Source organism: Eriocheir sinensis, chromosome 4, assembly GCF_024679095.1.
Source record: "Eriocheir sinensis breed Jianghai 21 chromosome 4, ASM2467909v1, whole genome shotgun sequence".
NCBI classification, from domain to species: domain Eukaryota; kingdom Metazoa; phylum Arthropoda; class Malacostraca; order Decapoda; family Varunidae; genus Eriocheir; species Eriocheir sinensis.
The window spans coordinates 19,650,194-19,669,191 of NC_066512.1; the positions used below are offsets into that span (position 1 = coordinate 19,650,194).

Sequence of the window (18,998 nt, forward strand, 5' to 3'; positions counted from 1 at the left end):
CAACTGAACCAAGAATCATAGGAAATCTAATCCAGCACTCCGTGTCTGGATTGCTGCAGGTATACTGAGAAGGCCATGTGATAAAGTGTGATTCTTAGTGGGTGGACGAAAGCAACACAGTCCCCTCCCCTCCCCTCTCTTTCCCTCCCTCCCCCCTCCCTCCCCCTTCCCTCTCTCCCTTTCTATGTTTTGAAATGCGGTGGAGAGGGTCACACAACCCTCTCCACCTCCCCCTTCCCTTCCCCATACCCCAGTAGCTTCTAATACTAATTGTTCCTGCGTCCCAGCCTGTGATGCTATTCATGTGAAAGCAAATAGCATACGTATCATATGAATATATATATATATATATATATATATATATATATATCTATATATATATATATATATATCTATATATATATATATATATATATATATATATATAGATATCTATATATAATATACAATATGTAAATGTATGTGGCTAACCTACGGGTCATATATGGGGTAAAAAATGGCTGTTGAAGAAAGGCAGGCGGCGAAAGCATTGGAAAAGGAGCATGGTGAAGACTCAGACTCAATTGATTAGTGTCTCGCGGGGCACCTCCCGCCACAGCACCGAGATGCCTACGTAGCGTCGACAGAGGTCTGATCCTGTAGGCCAGTGTTGATGGAGAGACACGTCCCTAGTTTCTTTTGTTTCATAAGGTCATCGAAAACCGTGTTTGAGACACTGCTGCTGAGTGAACATGGCACAGAGTTGGGGCCGGCAGGACGCACAACGAAGTCTTGATTAAGAACATGTTCACTGCCGCGTCGTTATGCAGGCTTGGCAGTCAATAAATATGCTGGTTCTGTGCAGGTTAGTTTTCAAGTGCGTTGTGCCTGAGTCAGTGCACTTCGAGGAAAGAGTCCAGTAAGCACACTGACAACACCATCGCTAAGGAAGGAGCGGCTTAGGACGGAGAAATACGCTGCAGCGCGCCCGTCTTATGACATGAACTCGCAGAGCAGGGGAAAGGACTAACGGACCCTAGTGCAGGGCGAACTGGACAGTGGACAGGAAGAGGTGAGTGTGGGGAAAGGAAACAACCGGGAGCATTAATTACATCGTACCTTAAAGGGCAATATTGATTGTAGCTTAGAAAACTTGGAAGAGTTTGGAGAGTCAAGTATACAGCGTGTTGATAATACACAAAACATGAGCGAGGCAACGGTAATGCCTGCAGCTGCTAACATCACTTAATACAACAAAACTCCTGTTTGAGCCAACGCCCCCCTTCCGCCTCACTCCTCCAGTTGCGGTAAGTGTTTCATCGTGTCAATGATTCAAAAGTTAACTTTCGTATTTTCAGTTTTGAATACCAAGTAGAACAATTAACATCATGATTTTCTCCATGTTGTTATTCCTCGTGCGCTCCTGTGACCGAGCGGGGAGTATACGCATGTAATCGGGAGGGTGAGGAATAGCGGCCTTCACTCCTTCCAGGCTTACACAAATGTAACTTTGTTGACATCCGTTGTCTGTGGAATGGCGTTGAAGGTGTTGAGGGCCTGAAGGGCCAGCTTGTTGGCCATGTTGCCCCGCGTGGTCAGCCAGCGGTCACGAGCCACCTTCACGTACTGCTTGTACATATTGGTCTCCTCCAACTCCCGCTGCTCCTGGCGCACGAAGTTAGCGATCATGAAAACGATCCCGAAGGAGTAGAAGGCGAGCACCACCACGATGTAGATCACGGCGTCGTCGGCCTCCGCCTGTCGTCTCTTTTTCCGCTCCCACACCACATAGCGGTGCAGCAGCTCCTCCATGGACGCCTCCGTCAGGTTGACGCAGCTCTGCGTCCCGTTACACAAGGCAGGAACGACCAGCAGCAGTAGCGGCATACACTCTTTAGCACTTTTCCTTTCCAGAAGGGCATTTTGTTCTCTTTCCTCTGCACTACAAGTCCTCTGATCCTTTTTCGATTTGTAACTATGAGCTCTGAGCCACTGCAAAAAGCACTGCCACCGGACCTCCTCACTTATTTTCCAGCCATCCTTCTTTGTCTGCACTGTGGGGCTGGGCGTTCTCTCCTCGGGGGGCGGCATCAACAGCTTCCTCAGCGCCAGTATTTGAGCAGGAGTAAAACTGAGGTTCTCCCCTCCAGGTGCTCTCACTACATTCGTACTTTGCTGTGGAGGTTCACTTTTCTCGCCTCCACCAACGTGACTATCATCTTCTTTACCTCCATGTCTCACCCCCTCCGTTGCGTTGGCGTACTGGTGGTGGCCGGTAGTGTTGGGAGCCGAGGCTGGGGGAGTAGTGGCGAGGCTTGGCTGGCGCGAGGAGCTTCCAGGGACGGCAACGCACACCACCACCAACACCACTATGCACGCCACCGCCACACACCCGCAGCGCATGTTCACACTGCAAAGAGGATAAGTATCTGTTAACATATATCAAAAACATTCAGACTCATTCACCATCCTTTAATCCTCACCCTCATCCACTTTTAGCAACCCACTACAGGCAGAAGAGTTAGTACTGGCAGGATAGAATGATTTTACACCTTTCTTTCCCCGTTCCTCCCTGTTCCTCCTTGTTCCTCCCCGTTCCTCTGTGTTCCTTTTCGTTCCTCCCCGTCCCTCTCTGTTCCTTCCCTTTCCTCTTCTTTCTCATCATACTTTTATATCCTGAAAATTGTTAATACATTCATAGACAAAAAGGTGTACCGAAAATGGATGTTAAAATCTTGTGGAATACCAAATAAAATAAACTATAACCACAAACAAATAAGTGAGACTGAATGAAGAGTGTAAGAGTGAGTGACATTACTTGAGCAGCCCGTCATCCTCCATACACAGTTACCATCCCTGAAAGCGGCACGTCCGACAGGGGAGGGCCATCAGGGAGGTCACCGTGTACAGGTATCTGGACCCCTGCTGTAAAAATCTGGCGCGGTGGGAGCGGCGAGGCGTGTCAGTGATGCTCCGACGTCAACACGAGGACTAATTTGAGGTTGGCCGGTCGATTCATGTCTGTTTGCACCGAGGTGACGAGCTACGCCCCTCCCTCTGTGTGTGTGTGTGTGTGTGTGTGTGTGTGTGAATTTGTTTGTTCACTGCACGCCTGTTTTTTGTTCTTTCCCACCCTTCAGCTTTTTCTCTCTTTTCAAACAAATGAACAATATGAACGAGGCATTTTTCCCCATCGCCTCTGTGTTCTTCGTGGCGTGGAAAAGTCACTCGCAGCTTCGTTAATGGAATGAACCTGAAGCGCGCGCGTGTGTGTGTGTGTGTGTGTAGACTATCCAGCACTGCGCATTACACCCTCTACCAATAACATAACCTTAAAAATATATATCACATGGTCTAAAGTAGGAAAATATCTAGACAAGTTATTACGCTATTATCCCTTTTTACAGCTCACTCTACCTTTACATTGTTATCCTTTTTTTTTAGCCGAAATCAAAGGTTCAGCCTCCCATGTTTTAATGTGGCTCGGCAGGACTGGGGATGGGCTAGGCGAGGAAGCACTCTTAGGAAGGGAAAGGTCAAGGGTGGAGATGGTATTATAGCGGGTCTTACTTTACCTTAGATGAAAGAATGCTCTCTCTCTCTCTCTCTCTCTCTCTCTCTCAGAACAGTAACTCCATCCACAAATGAAATATACATAAAACAAGGTTCCTCGTTCCTCCCTGTTCCTTCCCGATCCTCCATATTCCTCTACGTTCCTTTCCGTTCCTCCCCGATCCTTCCCGTTCCTACCCCGTTCCTTCCCCGTTTCTTCCCGTTTCTCTCGTACTCTATTCTAAGCCTCAGGAAAGAGCTACTCGTCTCCCTTGCCCATTCTCCTCTTCCTCCCCGATTTAATCTTCCGCTTCCTCGCCCGTACGGCCGCCGAGACTATAAAGGACTTCGGGGCACGAGAAATATTCATAATTTTGTGGAAAGAAAAGGTATGTGAGAGAGAGAGAGAGAGAGAGAGAGAGAGAGAGAGAGAGAGAGAGATCAAAAGCTTCGACTCAAACTGTCAGTGCATGGGGAGGTAACCGTGTGATTTTTAACGCTTGTAGTGTAGCGGCAGCCTAGGCCGCTCCAATGGAGTCACCACTGGTTAATAGTTGTGTCTTTTAACCTACAAGGCGGCCTTAGCGGACCCAAACGGCGTTGTACCAGCTACAACTGCCTCTGAAAACAAACACAAACAGAAATTTGTAGCACACCAGAAGCCTCGTCCAAGCAATACTTTAAAGGGATCTTATATGTAACGACCTACAGGAATAAGAGACATACATAAAACTCTTTCCTTTATGTTAAGAAAGTGTAAAAGGAAAAAGGAAGCAACTGAACCGGAGATTTTTTTTTTCTTATAAAGGTAATAGAAAAATGTTGGTTATCTTTAATTTGATTCGAAGAGGAGTTTGTATACCATGAGCAGAGTGGTTATCATTAGTATTATTATCATCATTATCATCATAGAGTAAAGAAGGAAGGGAAAGAAATAAAGAAAATGTACGAGTATTTGGGAGCAGGGAGAGAGAGTATCATGACATCTCTCCTTCCGAAATTGACCTCTCTTTTGACCTCTCTTTACTCTTTTCATATAGGAGCATTATTTAGCTGGCTTTTTTTCAGTTTTCCTTCTTTTTTTTTTGCCCTTGAGCGGCTTCCTTTACTGTAAAAAAAAAAAAAAAAGGGAGAGGCAATTACTATAAGCACTGTCACGGATGAGTCGAGTTGACAGCTTTCGTCCGCTTCATATGGTTCAGCTCGCCTGAATAAAGGGGAAAATTTAGGCTTAAAAAGTGAGTGCCTGATGTTGATTACGACCCATGGGAATCCTGTAATTTCCTATCTAATATCCGCTGTATGAGACCCAGCTTGTCAGAAAAGAGGGGAAACTCATCAAGCTCAGGAAAGCAAATATGTGCGTGAAGATGAGGACGAACAAGGATATCCTGTGACTAATATCCTCTGGCATGGCTAAAAAAAAGTCTACTGGATCTGAAACTTTCTTCCTGTAATGAGATCGGGCGCCTCTCGTGTGCACCAGGTCATGAGAGAGAGGAGTCCTAAGCCACAAGGGAGCGAACGGGTCATCTACGCCACCTCCTCCTCCTCACTAACACGTCTCGATCGATAGGGCAGAGTGACCCAAATGGCCTCCACGGCTTCGTCACAGGAATATGGGAATGTGGGATGTGTGGCGGTGGCAGCTGTGAGGTGAGGATCGAGGAGGAAAGTGGGAATTATATGCGGGTAATGCTTTAATGTTGTTGTTGTTTTAGATGGTAAGAAGAGGTGGATCAGGGTTTGAATAGCATTGTGTGAAGTGTGTGTGTGTGTGTGTGTGTGTGTGTGTGTGTGTGTGTGTGTGTGTGTGTGAAAATGGCCTCAGCGTGTCGCTTCCATTTCAAAGTCAAAAAGTTTATTGTTGACGTAAAAACTATTTGATTACGCTCGCATAATAGTGTTAATCTCCTCCTGGATATACTTAATTTCGTGATATATCTCTGAAACGTGACCGGAAAAAAGAAAAAAAGGAGTATCAATCTATCTTCCTACAACAATCTATCTACTCTACAAAAATAATGTCTGTGCATGTTTTTTTATTTTTTCTGTGTGTGTATCTGCGTGTAGGTTTTATGATTTGCTTATTTTCCTTCAGATTCCTTGAAATGCAAAAATTCAAGGTTCCACTTCACACACCGTCATGGTAAAGGTAAAGTTGGGGGCCTACTCTAAGCTGTTCGTGCTTCAGTGTCTATCTCCCGCATCATTAGCCCTTGAACATGTGATGGATGCGAACCCTCTACCCCGAGACTCAAGGTTAGTGTGACATCCAGGCTATCACAGTTTACCTTTCCTACGTTTCCTGAGGCCAATTTATCGACAAGCCTGAAGGGAAGATGAACAGTTGGGTGAGCTGGGTTACCTTTGATGGCTGCACGGTGTTTATGAAAGGAAAGCAAGGATCATAACACTCGAGAACGTATGTGTGTGTGTATGTGTGTGTGTGTGTGTTGGGACAAGGTGATACTGCGATGAACCAGTCCCAGCCACCAAGCCTACCCCTACACCCACACCGATCCTAGCAGCCGCCCTTCCACCCCATACTCTCCGCTCCACACGCACCACATTCCACCTGTTGTCACGCCCCTGCCTTTTACCTGCCTCCACCTGTCCTGCCACATGCCACCTCACTCCACCCACGCCCCCCTCCCGCCCGCACCCTCGCTGACAGAGAAGTGAGGTGAGAAACAACCACCAGAACAATCATTACTGCCATTATCTTCCACCATAGTCACCATAAACACCATCCCCATAATACCGTCACCACCACAACTATCATTACTGCCATTACCTACCACCACCACAACTATCACTGCTGCTACCACCACCTCAACCACCTAACCATCACCATCACCAACATCACTAATACCCCCGCCTTCACAAAAGTCACCATCCTTATCACACCACCATGATCGTCACCATTACCATACCTGCTATCATTGCCTCTATATCATAATCACCATCGTCATCACCACCTCTGTTACAAACCCATCACCATCATCACCATCTCTACGACCACCACCACCACCCACCGCAGCCTCCAGAACCACTCACCGAAATAACCCTCACCAACACCACCAACACCACAATTCACCACCTATGACCTTTCACTCAAACTGTCCCGCTACTGCACTGTGACTCTCTCTCTCTCTCTCTCTCTCTCTCTCTCTCTCTCTCTCTCTCTCTCTCTCTCTCTCTCTCTCTCTCTCTCTCTCTCTCTCTCTCTCTCTCTCTCTCTCTCTCTCTCTCTCTCTCTCTCTCTCTCTCTCTCTCTCTCTTGTAATAATGGTTAGCCTTGTCAGCCAATGAATGATGATCCGATGGCTTGCTGTGTGTGTGTGTGTGTGTGTGTGTGTGTGTGTGTGTGTGTGTGTGTGTGTGTGTGTGAGAGAGAGAGAGAGAGAGAGAGAGAGAGAGAGAGAGAGAGGGGAGGGCTCATTAGGGGTCCTCAGGGGGAGAGATAAAGGTAATGAGGCGCTTGATAAACATTAATGTCCTTTATCCTGTTTGCTGCCCCCTCCTCTCTCTCTCTCTCTCTCTCTCTCTCTCTCTCTCTCTCTCTCTCTCTCTCTCTCTCTCTCCCCCGCGTCGTCTATTTTTATGGCGGAATTATTCAGTTTCCACAAAGGTATTTTTTCGTGCATTTCGTATAAAACTCATGACCTTTTTTTTTATTTAACCGTTTTTATTTCAGTTTTGACGACACTACATTTACCATTTATCTCATATATGAATTTGTGACTTTCGTATGTTTTTTTTTCTTCTTTCTATCTCATGGAATTTACGAGTCGAGATTGCAACATTGTCTTCTTTTTTCTTCATTTTTCTTGTTCATATTCTTTTTTTCTTTTTTTTTCTTTTTTTTCTTGTTCTTTATTTTTGTTCCTCTTCTATTTCTTATTTTTCTTCTCGGTGCTTTCTCTTTTTCTCCATATTCTCCTCTTTTTTTCCTTTCTCTTTTCTTCCTCCTCCTCTTCCTCCGTTTCCTCTTTCTTCGTCTTCTCCTCCTGACCTTTTCATGCATTTCTATTTCTCCTTTCATCAGTCTCTCCCATTATCCTCGAAGTTTCCGGCCTCATCACATTTCCCCGTATATGCCACTGTGGTCTCTCTCTCTCTCTCTCTCTCTCTCTCTCTCTCTCTCTCTCTCTCTCTCTCTCTCTCTCTCTCTCTCTCTCTCTCTCTCTCTCTCTCTCTCTCTCTCTCTCTCTCTCTCTCTCTCTCTCTCTCTCTCTCTCTCTCTCTCTCTCTCTCTCTCTCTCTCTCTCTCTCTCTCTCTCTCTCTCTCTCTCTCTCTCTCTCTCTCTCTCTCTCTCTCTCTCTCTGACAGCAGGCTCATTTCTATATTCATTCCTTCATGCACTTTCCATCACTCCCAGACATGCTCGCGTCCATTCCCTCGACTTAACGTTGAAGTATTTGCCTCACAACACACGGACTCAAATACACGACTACAGGTTTGTTTGTACGCGTCGCTATATTAAGAAAGGGATAATTTTTGTTATATAGGCCGATAATATGACACTTTCGTTTCTCACTTCAGCTATTTCTAAAGGTCAAAGAGGGGATCAATCGGGTTCTCATGAGTGTTTCTTTAGGTTCATGGTACAGAGAAAGGGTCAAGCTACCACCAAGGTCATAAAACTACCCCTGGAAATGCCCAAAATACCTTGTACGAATGCCTTGCCAAATATGTAAACTTGGGCGGCGAGATGTCTTAAAATACGACCCATATTAGTTTGAGAAAGTGAAGTGTATTTTACTATCGCCTTGGTTTTGAGTGAGAAACATGTGGCTTGAGTGAGTGACGTCTGAGCTAAAAGTGAATGACGACTAGAGGAATTGCGAGAGGATTTTCATTGAGTTTTCTGAAGATTCGAAACTATTATACTGGCGGAGTGGATTAAAATTTGCCGGGGTAGCTAAAATTGTGTTCTCGGGGGAATAAAGCAGCTGAGTTGTCGGAAAACTAAATCAGTTATGAAAACGAAAACTGCGTTGCCGGAAAAATTGGAAGTGAGTTACCAGAAAATTGAAATATTATCTTCAAAGAACGAGAGTCTAGCCGCCGGAAAAGCTGGAAAAAAGTGTAAATCGAATCATCATCGTATTATAAATGAGATGCCCGCATGGATCGAAAGTGAATTTACGGAGAGCGGTCAAAGGAATGAAGGTAATTGAAGCACATGAACGTGAACAGACGGGGAGCGGGAATCGAGTTAGCGAACTAGGAAAGCGAAATTGAAGTTGCAAATCAAAGCAGGTGATCCCACGGAAAATGTTGTGGGTGCCAATACCGTAGATACTTCAAGAAGAGGTTAGATAAAGCCATGGATGGTGAGGTAAGGTGGGGTTGAGTGTACAGGAGCCGCCATGTATAAGCCAACCGGCCTCTTGCAGACTCCTTACGTTCTTATGTTCTTATGTTCTTATGAATTATTGCCGAAGAAGGTCTCGAATATCGACACAAGGACACTTCACAAACGCAGACATTTTTTTTTTTTCAGAATCCTTCTTGACCTTCCTTGCAAGTCTCGCCATTGAAGGTCTGTCCCAATAAATACCTTGCTCTCGTCACTGTTTCCCTTCATTCTCTTCATTACTTCCGTTCATACCCTCTTCTCTTCTTCCACTCCCGTCCATCCTTGCCTTTCCAAGCTCAGCAATCTCCCGCCCTTCCCTCCTTTCCTTCTCTCCGTTTCTCTCTTCCTTCCTCTCTCCTTTCCTCCTCCTCGTCTTGCCACTTTTTTCCTTCGCCCCTCTTCATCTTTGCAAGCTTGGACATGTCACGTCAGACACACCAACACCTCGCTTCTAATATGTTTGTTATCTTGCGCCTCCTTGTCAGCCCAGCGAGGTGACAGCAGTGTGGGTGAAGGAGCGTCCACTTATAAGTATAGGAACTGGATGGAGATGAGGAAAATAGAGTATGGCTGTTATGTTTTTCTCTTGTATTTTGCATTCCTTTCCTTTTCTTTTCTTTGTTTTCTTTTCTTTTCTTCCCTTTCCTTGTCTTGTATTTCATGTTTTTTTATTGTTTTAGTTTGTGTTGATATATACAAGTCGTTCTTTCTTTACATCCACTCTCTCTCCTCTTCATCTTTCATTATTTATATTCCGTTTTCTTTTCATTGATGTTTTGTTCTTGTTGTTGCTGATTATTATTGTTGTTACTGGTCTTTTTTTTGGGGTGGTGGTGTTACTCGTTGTTGTTGTTGTTGTATAAATATTCCAGTTTCTTCCCTCTCCTTATCATCCTCATTGTTATCGTTATCATCATCATCATTATTCGTGAAGCACCACATTCAAATAGATTCCCCTTGACTGAAAACTTAAAACTAAACCGTTAAGTCTAAACCCTGACGTAAAAGATTTAGAAAGAAGCATTTCCCTTCTCGCTTTGGATCCTCCGTCGCTGATCCTATTTCGCCTCGTCTTTCCCGAAATTGAGGCGAGGCGGGGAAAATAGAGGAAATGTGTTGCGAAAATGAGGGAGAGAAGCGGAAAGGATAAGAAGAAAGAGGAAACGAAGAAGGAGGAGAAGGGAGGGAGGGAAAGAGGGTAAAAAGGAAAGCCATGGGAAGATGAAGGAAAGAGTGGTGGTGAAAGAGGGAGAAAGAAAGATGAAGAAAGAGAAGTAAAGAGGTGAAGAAGGGATAAGAAGAGAGAGGAAACGAAGGAGGAGGAGAAGGGAGGGAGGGAGAGAGGGTAAAGGAGGAAAGCCATTGAAGGGTGGAGGAACGAAGTGGAGATGAGCGAAGGAGAAAGAAAGAAGAAGGAAGAGAAGTAAAGAGAGGTGAAGAAGGAGGGAAATAACAAAAGTAAAAGTGTAGATGCGAAACTTTTAAGAGCAAGAAAAGAAGCATGAATGGATGAGAGAGAGAGAGAGAGAGAGAGAGAGAGAGAGAGAGAGAGAGAGAGAGAGAGAGAGAGAGAGAGCATATGTAACTTTTTCCTCTCCTTAGTTTATTATTATTCTTTCTCTTAACCCCCTCCTCCTCCTTCTCTTCTCCCTCATCTTCTTCTTATCATCATTATTGCCCCTTTTTCATTCTTTTTACAGTCGTCGTTTTCATCTTCCCTAATATATTTTTCTCGTCTTCTCTCTTCTCTTTCCTTCTCCTCCTCCTCCTCCTGCTTCTCCTCCAAGGTTGGTGTGGTCCAGTAATTAAGTCTCCTGAAGACACCCATCTCTCTCTCATCTCCAGAGGGAAAGGCGGCGAGCCACTATACTAAAAGAAGCTAAATATAATGTAACAAAAAAATAGGAAGGCAATGGTGATAAATGATAATATTAAATGACAAAAGTAAATTATTTGTTTCTTTGTTAATCGGGGATCTTTTTTTTTATTTTTTTATAACAGCAGCGCAATTTTGTTACTTTTTTTCGCGTTAGCATGACACGAGGATTTCTTATTGGCATGTTACAAGGCTCAGAACTTCAAGTGTACTGAAGAAGTTAAAGTAATATGAAAACGAAGCCGCTAAATTATGGCAGGCGTAAACGATTTTTCTTCTTTATCAAGCGACGACTTTTTCTTCACAACAATACTTATTAGTAATGTTCGTATTGCCAAGAAACAACAAACTCAAAATGGCATGTTAGAAGGCTACGAACCTCTAGTACTGAACGGGAGACGCCAAAACAATATAAACTTCTGCAGATTTCTTCTTTTTTTTTTTTTTTTTTGTTTGTTACTGCTTCGCAAGTGTCATCACCCGCGTTCTATTTTCTGCCAGCCCGAGTCGGTAGAGTGGGAGCAGGTGCAGCAATAGTCCTTGATCCCCTTTTTCGAGGGATAACTTTTTTTTTTTCCTTCTCGATCCCCTCCGAGGCCCGTTGCTGAAAATCTAATCCTCCCTCGCCGGGCGTTGGGGCTCTGGGAGGGAGTTACTGATCCGCTTTCTCATCACATATACTTCACAAGCTTTCTTTTGACGAGAATAAACGAGGAAGGAAGAGGAGGAGGAGGAGGAGGAGGAGGAGGAGGAGGAGGAGGAGTAGGAAAAATTGAGAAGAAGAGGAGAAACTGATGAGAGACAGTGGACGGAGTCTCTCTCTCTCTCTCTCTCTCTCTCTCTCTCTCTCTCTCTCTCTCTCTCTCTATCTCTCATACACACACACACACACACACACACACAGATCGCGTGCTCGTCCTTCACCGTGGTCGCCCCTCCGTGCAGACAGACCCAGGGACAAGATGAGATTGATGATGAAAGGAACGAAAGTAAGTCAGCTTGCACTGGTCTCGCTGCCAAGATTCAAAATTCTTCTTTTCTTTTATTCAGTAAACATGAAACTTGTAACCTTGATTCCCGGGTTGGCAGGCAGGCGTTAGGCGTCGAGAGGCTATTCTTGTTTGTTGTATTTGTAAACATAATGTAATTTCGTTTTGATATTGAGAGGTACTACAAGTTCAACGTTGCCAGATTGTCGTACTCAGCCTCCCGTTTGCCGATTTCCGACCCCAAAACTGCCTTCGTATATAGTTACCGTTAAAATGGCTAATTATTGTTGTTTTTTGGCAATAGCTATAAACCGGTAAACACGAGGCTCTGAGTACGATAATCTGGCAACGGTGGGTACTTTGTATACGTGCGTGGGAGCTTTACTGTATAACTCACAGTTCCGTAACACTGTAAACCTCTCACGTAACCTTTCCTGCATCCATCTTGAGAATATAATTATTAACGTTTTGCTGAGAAGGAGGCCGTGCGTGTGTATTTAAATGTGTTGTGCGTTTAACATGTTATTACCTCCGCCCTTCTACGTACAAGCTGCTACAGCCCCAGAAGCTTAAGAAGGGGGCGTGAGAGTGTGGTTAAGGTATTATGCATCTAACATTCTATTCCTGGGTGCTTCCACAGATTGCTACAGCTCCAGCAATCCCATGAGCTTCCTCCTTCAAGTAATTAACGCTTCTCTATATCTCCCTCTTACTGGCGGCCTTGTGGAGGTGGTAATGGAAGCCAGACTCCTTGGGGAATAGAAATGTTGTTTACTCCACCCGAATTGGCTTAATTAGTAATATATTCACTCGAGCCTCGCACTGAGCGTTTAGGGCCCGGGTTGTCTGGACCTTGATTAAAGCTTGATGCACGGCGTTGTGGCCTGGCTAATTGACTCCACCTCCTGAGACTCGCGTGTACTCCGGTGCTGGCGGCGAAGAACCGGGATGCCGCCCCTCAGCAAGGCTCGGGGCCACCTAGAGAGAGAGAGAGAGAGAGAGAGAGAGAGAGAGAGAGAGAGAGAGAGAGAAAGAGAGAAAAGTCCCTCACGGCGCCTCACACCTGCCTGCCATCCCGGGCGTCGCTCTCCTGCTGCCGCTGCTCCTTCTGCCTCCGTCGGTTCCGCCTCCTCTCCGGCCTTGTTCTCCTGGTACGAGGCGTCCTTTCCTTCGGCCGTCTTGTGCTGGAAGGAAAACAATTCTGATTTGGGGGGTGAAAAGGAGAAGCGAGAAGAGGAAGGGGGGGTGGGGGGAGGAAGAGATGAACGAGGAGAAGGAGAAGGAGGATGTAGAGTATGAGGATGTATGATAATGATGAGTATGTATGCGTATGTAGTATGAGTATGTATGAGTATGTAGTATGAGTATGTATGAGTATGTATGGGTATGTAGTATGAGTATGTATGAGTATGTATGAGTATGTAGTATAAGTATGTATGAGTATGTATGAGTATGTAGTATGAGTATGTATGAGTATGTAGTATAAGTATGTATGAGTATATAGTATGAGTATGTATAAGTATGTAATATGAGTATGTATGAGTATGTAGTATTAATATGTATGAGTATGTAGTATGAGTATGTATGAGTATGTAGTATGAGTATGTATGAGTATGTAGTATGAGTATGTATGAGTATGTAGTATGAGTATGTAGTATGAGTATGTAGTATGAGTATGTAGTATGAGTATGTAGTATGAGTATGTATGAGTATGTAGTATGAGTATGTAGTATAAGCATGTATGAGCATGTAGTATGATTATGTAGTATGAGTATGTATGAGTATGTAGTATGAGTATGTAGTATGAGTATGTATGAGTATGTAGTATGAATATGTATGAGTATGTAGTATGAGTATGTATGAGTATGTAGTATGAGTGTGCATGAGTATGTAGTATGAGTATGCATGAGTATGTAGTTTGAGCATGTATGAGTATGTAGTATGAGTATTTAGTATGAGTATGTATGAGTATGTAGTATGAGTATGTATGAGTATGTAGTATGAGTATGTATGAGTATGTAGTATGAGTATGTGAGAGTATATAGTATAAGTATGTATGAGTGTGTAGTATGAATATGTATGAGTATGTAGTATGAGTATGTATGCGTATGTAGTATGAATATGTATGCGTATGTAGTATGAGTATGTATGAGTATGAGAAGGATGTAGAAGAGTAGGAGGCCTTATTCTCTAGTCTAGAGCCTTGCCGATGAAAACAAAAGAAAACATATAAAGAAATACAGTGAAGATGTCGAAATAAATTAAACAAATTCTCGCATACTAAAATATCAAACTCAATATTTCCTTGTCTAACCAAGTTAATTGAGACGATAAAAAAAAGCGTGCAAAACAAACATCACCAAACATAATGATCAGGGCTGGAAGGGGTCAGGACACGCGACTGAGGCAGCGAAGGGAGTGACAATCGGTGTGAGTGCGAAGGCGGTGATTAACCCGGAGCGGTGCCACGGTGAGGAGGCTCTTGGTGAGGCACTGGGGGGTAGGGGGAGCGGGAGGAGAAAAAGAAAGAAAGAAAGCAGGAAAGAAAGAAGAAAGATTGAAAGCAAGACAGATTGATAGATAGATAGATAGAGACAGAAAGAAAGAAGGAAAAAAAGAAAGAAAGAAAGAAAGAAAGAAAAGGAAGAAGTGGAGAGAGGAGGTAAAGCGTATGAGTCGGGGAGAGGGGAGAGGGACGTGGAGTAAGGGAGAGAGGGAGATAGGGAGAACACTGGAAGGGGGTAAGAGGGGAATAAGGAGAAGGGGAGAATACTGAGGTGGGAGAGAGAGAAAGCGAGAAAGAGAAAGGCATTGAAAGGAGTGAGAGTGGGTGAGGGGAGAGGGGAAACGTGGGAAGGAGGTGAGGGGAGAGAGTAGGGAGAGGGGGGAGATGGGGAAGGGAGTGATAAGTGGGGGGCAGATCAGCAGGTCCGGGAGTTACCATGGAGACCAGTAAGGGGGGGGAAGGAGAGGGGAGAGGTGGGGGGGGGCCGCTGGAGGTGAGAGATGGAAGTGGTGGAGGTGGGAGATGAGAAGCCTGGTCATCACCTCTTTACACCTTGACATCACCTGCCTCGTTAGTGTCACCATAAGGGAGAGTATAGTCACACCTTTAGTTTCCTTTCCCTCTCCCTTCCCTTCTCTCCCTCATTATCACCATTTTTTCATTTCGCATTTCCTTCGATCTTACCTGAGTTACCTGCCTCATCATCATCCCATTTTCTTTCTTGCCCTTTTCTAAATCCTCGTTTTCCTTATTTATCCATCATTTCGCACTTCCACCCTCTTTGCTATTCATCCATTACTTACTGTTTTCCTTTCCCTATCGTCCTCGTCTCCTTCTTCCCCTCTTCACCCTCCTCTTCTCTTTTACTCCATCGCTCTTTATTTTCTTATTTACTCCATCTTCCATTCTTCCATCCTCGCTTTCCCTATTCTTCCATTATCACAACCTTCAACCCTCTTTATCATCTATCCATTACTTCCTTTCTTCTACGCCTTATCATACTCTTCTCCTTCTACTCCTCTTCCACCTGCCTCTTCTTCTCTACTCCACTTACTTGCTCACTCTTTTCTTATTCCACCTCCTCCTCTTCATCTTGCATCCATTTCCGTTTCCCATCCACTCCCCCACCCTGCAATGCCATCCTCTCCCACTTTCTTCCCATTTTCCGTTCTCCTGTCCAAGCATCATCATTCTCACCTCCTGTTTTCCATCATTCACCCTCCTTACCATCCTCTCTCTCCTCTTCCCTCTCCTCTTTCACCTTCCATACCCGCCTTACCACTCCCGCATCTGCCTCCTCCTCTTGTCTACTAAAACGAGGCGGAATTGTAGGAAGGCGCCTCAGTCCCTTCCCTTCCAAGAAAACTCGACCTTCCCTCAGCTCGCCTCGGGGTGTTGCGAGAGAAGAAAGACAAAGATGAGAGAGAATGCTGGAGGGGCTTAAAGAGAAACTGCGTAATATGTTTTGGCTTTGATGGCGAGGTGAGCGTATCAGGATTATCATTTCAAAGGTGATGTGCAGGAATAGAAAGAATAAACAGGTCATCCACTTGCCAAGGAGACCCAAGAGAAGTAGAAAGAGATAGATAGATAGAGATAGAAAGAGAAAAATAGATAGATAAGTAGACAGGCAGACAGATAGATAGATAGATAGATAGATTGATGAATTGATAACAGATAGGTAGAGAGTTGGATAGAGAGATGTAGAGAGATAGAAGTATACGAATAGATAGTTCGATACAAAATAGATTGGTAAGTAGGTGGATAAATTGAAAGGTAAGCACTAGGGAAGATAGATAGAAAGATAGATAGATAGATAAATGGAAGGATAAGAGAGATAACGAGAGAAAAATATACAGAAACCTAGATATATTAATAGATAAATAGATAGTATGTAGATAAAATAGACAAATACGTGCATGGAATGATTAAAACAAAACTAATATACCTTCAGAATACATCATACGTGTCCAGCAACATGACTAAGCAGTGATATCTGAGCTCAATACCTGGAGGGTGACGCAATCAGCCGCTTCAGTATTCTCGTCACATTGCAACGGAAACAGATCTAACTTATTTTTTAGGCATATCGGTCCGGCAGTTATCCCACGTGTGTTTCGGGGAGATAGATAGATAGATAGATAGATAGATAGATCGGGAGAAAAAGTTTGTTGGGTCAGTGTAAACTCGTGGTATAGTCGTGTGTGTGTGTGTGTGTGTGTGTGTGTGTCCTTTAAAGTGAATGGTCTAATCACGGCCAATAACCAAATATAATGAAATACTAGGCGAAGCGATAATTAAAACATGCATTTTCACGAACCCATCAAAAGATAGTTAATTACGTTGCTGAAAGTGAAGAGAAAGGAGGAGAAAGAGGAGAAAGGAAAGAGGGGAAGGGATTGAAGAAGGGAAGGCATGAGGGGCAAGGGATGAGGAAGGGAGGAAAGAAGGGAAGGGGGATGGAGGAGGAGAGGCAAAGAGAGGTAAGGGGTGGCGAAAGGGAGGCAACGAGGGGAAAGGGATGGAGGAAGGGAGGAAAAAGGGGAAGGGGGATGAAGGAAGGGAGGCAACGAGGGGAAAGGGATGGAGGAAGGGAGGAAAAAGGGGAAGGGGGATGAAGGAAGGGAGGCAAAGAGGGGTAGGAGGTGGAGGAAGGGAGGTATGAGGGGGAAGGGGAAGAAGAAGAAGAGGAATGAGGGGGAAGAGAGGCTGAGGAGTAAGTCTCTCTCTCTCTCTCTCTCTCTCTCTCTCTCTCTCTCTCTCTCTCTCTCTCTCTCTCTCTATATCTATATATCTATCTATCTATAACGTAGTACAGAAAATTTGGTATAAGGAGAATAGAGGGCGTTAACGAAGGAGATAAGCAGATAAAGACATTAAGCGAGTGACAGCGATAAAAATAGGTGATGCGGGGACAAGACTAGGATAACATGGTGATAAGGCAGGGAGGAGGAGGCAGGGAATTACAGGACAAGAGGCGATAGATAAGAACTAAACGAAAGAGAAGAAAAATTAAAGCAGCTACCGAAAAAAAAATATAGCATTGACGAAGATAATGGTACGGCGGGTGACACAGTGGGCGAAAGGTTGGGTGAAAGGAGGCGTAACAGACTGGATGACGCTGTAAGTGACAAGGTACCAGAAGGCCAGGCAGAGACGAGGCAGGTAATGGATGTGTTACAGGGAGGAGAGGGAGGGGGTGGGAGAGGAGCCGTGACCTGGGTGGTAATGTGTGTGTGTGTGTGTGTGTGTGTGTGTGTATGACAAAGAGACAGACTGACGTATTTGCACGCACATCTGTAAAGCACAACCCTACCGTGAAATCGGGGCAGAGAGTTGGATTCAGTTTCTATCTATCTACCTTAGCTGTCTATCTGTCTATCTATTTTTTAGTAGTCTATATAACTACCTATTTCTCTCTATATATCTTTTGCCTATACGTATATCTATCTTCATCCTCTAACATATTTCTACGTACAACAGATGGATAGATGCATAGGTAGATAGATAGGTAGATAGATAGATAGACAGATAAATAGTTTCATTCCGGTTGAAAATTAGATAGATAAAGATAATTAGACATATAGAAAGATTGATGAAGAGAGATGATGATAATAGTTTCCATCAAGACATGCGAGTACTTCATTATTTACCTTCCCGTGCGTCAGGTGGCGGCAGAACAGGTGTCAGCGGTGCCTGGGCTGCCGTCGCCTCGTCTCCCGCTGCCTCATGCTGCTCCTCGCCTCCCGGAGCCTCCTCACTGTTCACAACACTTCGTCGCCCATGTCCCGCGTGGGTGAGGGTCAGGAGGAGTGAGGGGGCAGAGGGGATGCACTTTGCCTTGACTTACACTTTACTTTTCTTCGCAGTCGAGTCTCACTTGTCCTATAGCATTTCGCACTTCATGTTCCTCTCTCTTTACTTAGTGTAAATACTTGTTAGGTAGTTCACTCAGTTATTAACACCGATGATTATAAAACTGCAATATAATGAATTAGATATCAGGCACCGTTCAGTAACTAATCTCTCGTCCATTTGATATTTGTGCGAGGGCAAACTTTACTATATATTGTCCTCCTTATCGGGTGCTTGTCACTCCCTAATGTGAACTCTGTAAGCACTGAGAACCACGTCTTGTGTATGAGCAACCTGGCTGTGAGGGCGCGACAAGGTGAAGGGGCGGGAATGGAGCGGCGGTGGAAGGCAGCCTCCGAACAGATGAGTGCAAGTTTTGCCCTCACTCGGTCGCTAGGGAGACGGGAGTGGCAGTGGCAGCCTGTTGCGCCGCTCCCTCGCACACGCTCACTGAGGGAGGGTGGGGCCACCAGCAGCAGGTGCGTGGACCAGCCGCTGGGAACTCCTCGATGAGGGAGAGGTGGAGACAGAGGCGGAGCGGGGAGAGGAGGGAGAAGAGAGAAAGCTCAAATTAGAGAAAAATGTGATGAAAAATGAAGATGAAGGACAGAGAAAATGGAGAACGGTAGTCGGCGTATTGACCTTTGCATCATTCAACTCATATCCCGGGGCCGGGAGATGAAAGGATGAGCCAGACCTGGACGACTGACTGACTCCACGCCCGCCCATGGGAGGCAGAGGGGAGGGGGCGCGCCTTCACGATCCTTCCACACACGACCAGAGCTCATTACTGACAAGGGACGCGGCAGCTCTTAAATTACTCCACTGCTTTCATGGAACCTATTTCAATCATGCACTCTGAATAATAGGAC

General features: G+C 44.9%; 1 protein-coding gene across 2 annotated transcripts; it reads right to left on the bottom strand.

The window, feature by feature from the left end:
• Positions 1-443: 443 nt before the first annotated feature.
• On the bottom strand, positions 444-18,701 carry LOC127009563 (uncharacterized). Of its 2 annotated transcripts, none has more exons than XM_050882767.1 (3): positions 17,925-18,701; positions 12,833-12,949; positions 444-2,389 (listed from the first exon to the last, which is right to left on the bottom strand). In XM_050882767.1, the coding sequence occupies exon 3, from the start codon at positions 2,380-2,382 to the stop codon at positions 1,474-1,476; it is 909 nt and encodes a 302-aa protein (XP_050738724.1). In that variant the 5' UTR covers positions 2,383-2,389; positions 12,833-12,949; positions 17,925-18,701; the 3' UTR covers positions 444-1,473. The 2 variants fall into 2 exon arrangements, with proteins under 2 accessions (XP_050738724.1, XP_050738713.1); XM_050882756.1 differs by having other exon boundaries at positions 12,829-12,949; positions 17,925-18,700.
• Positions 18,702-18,998: the final 297 nt, after the last annotated feature.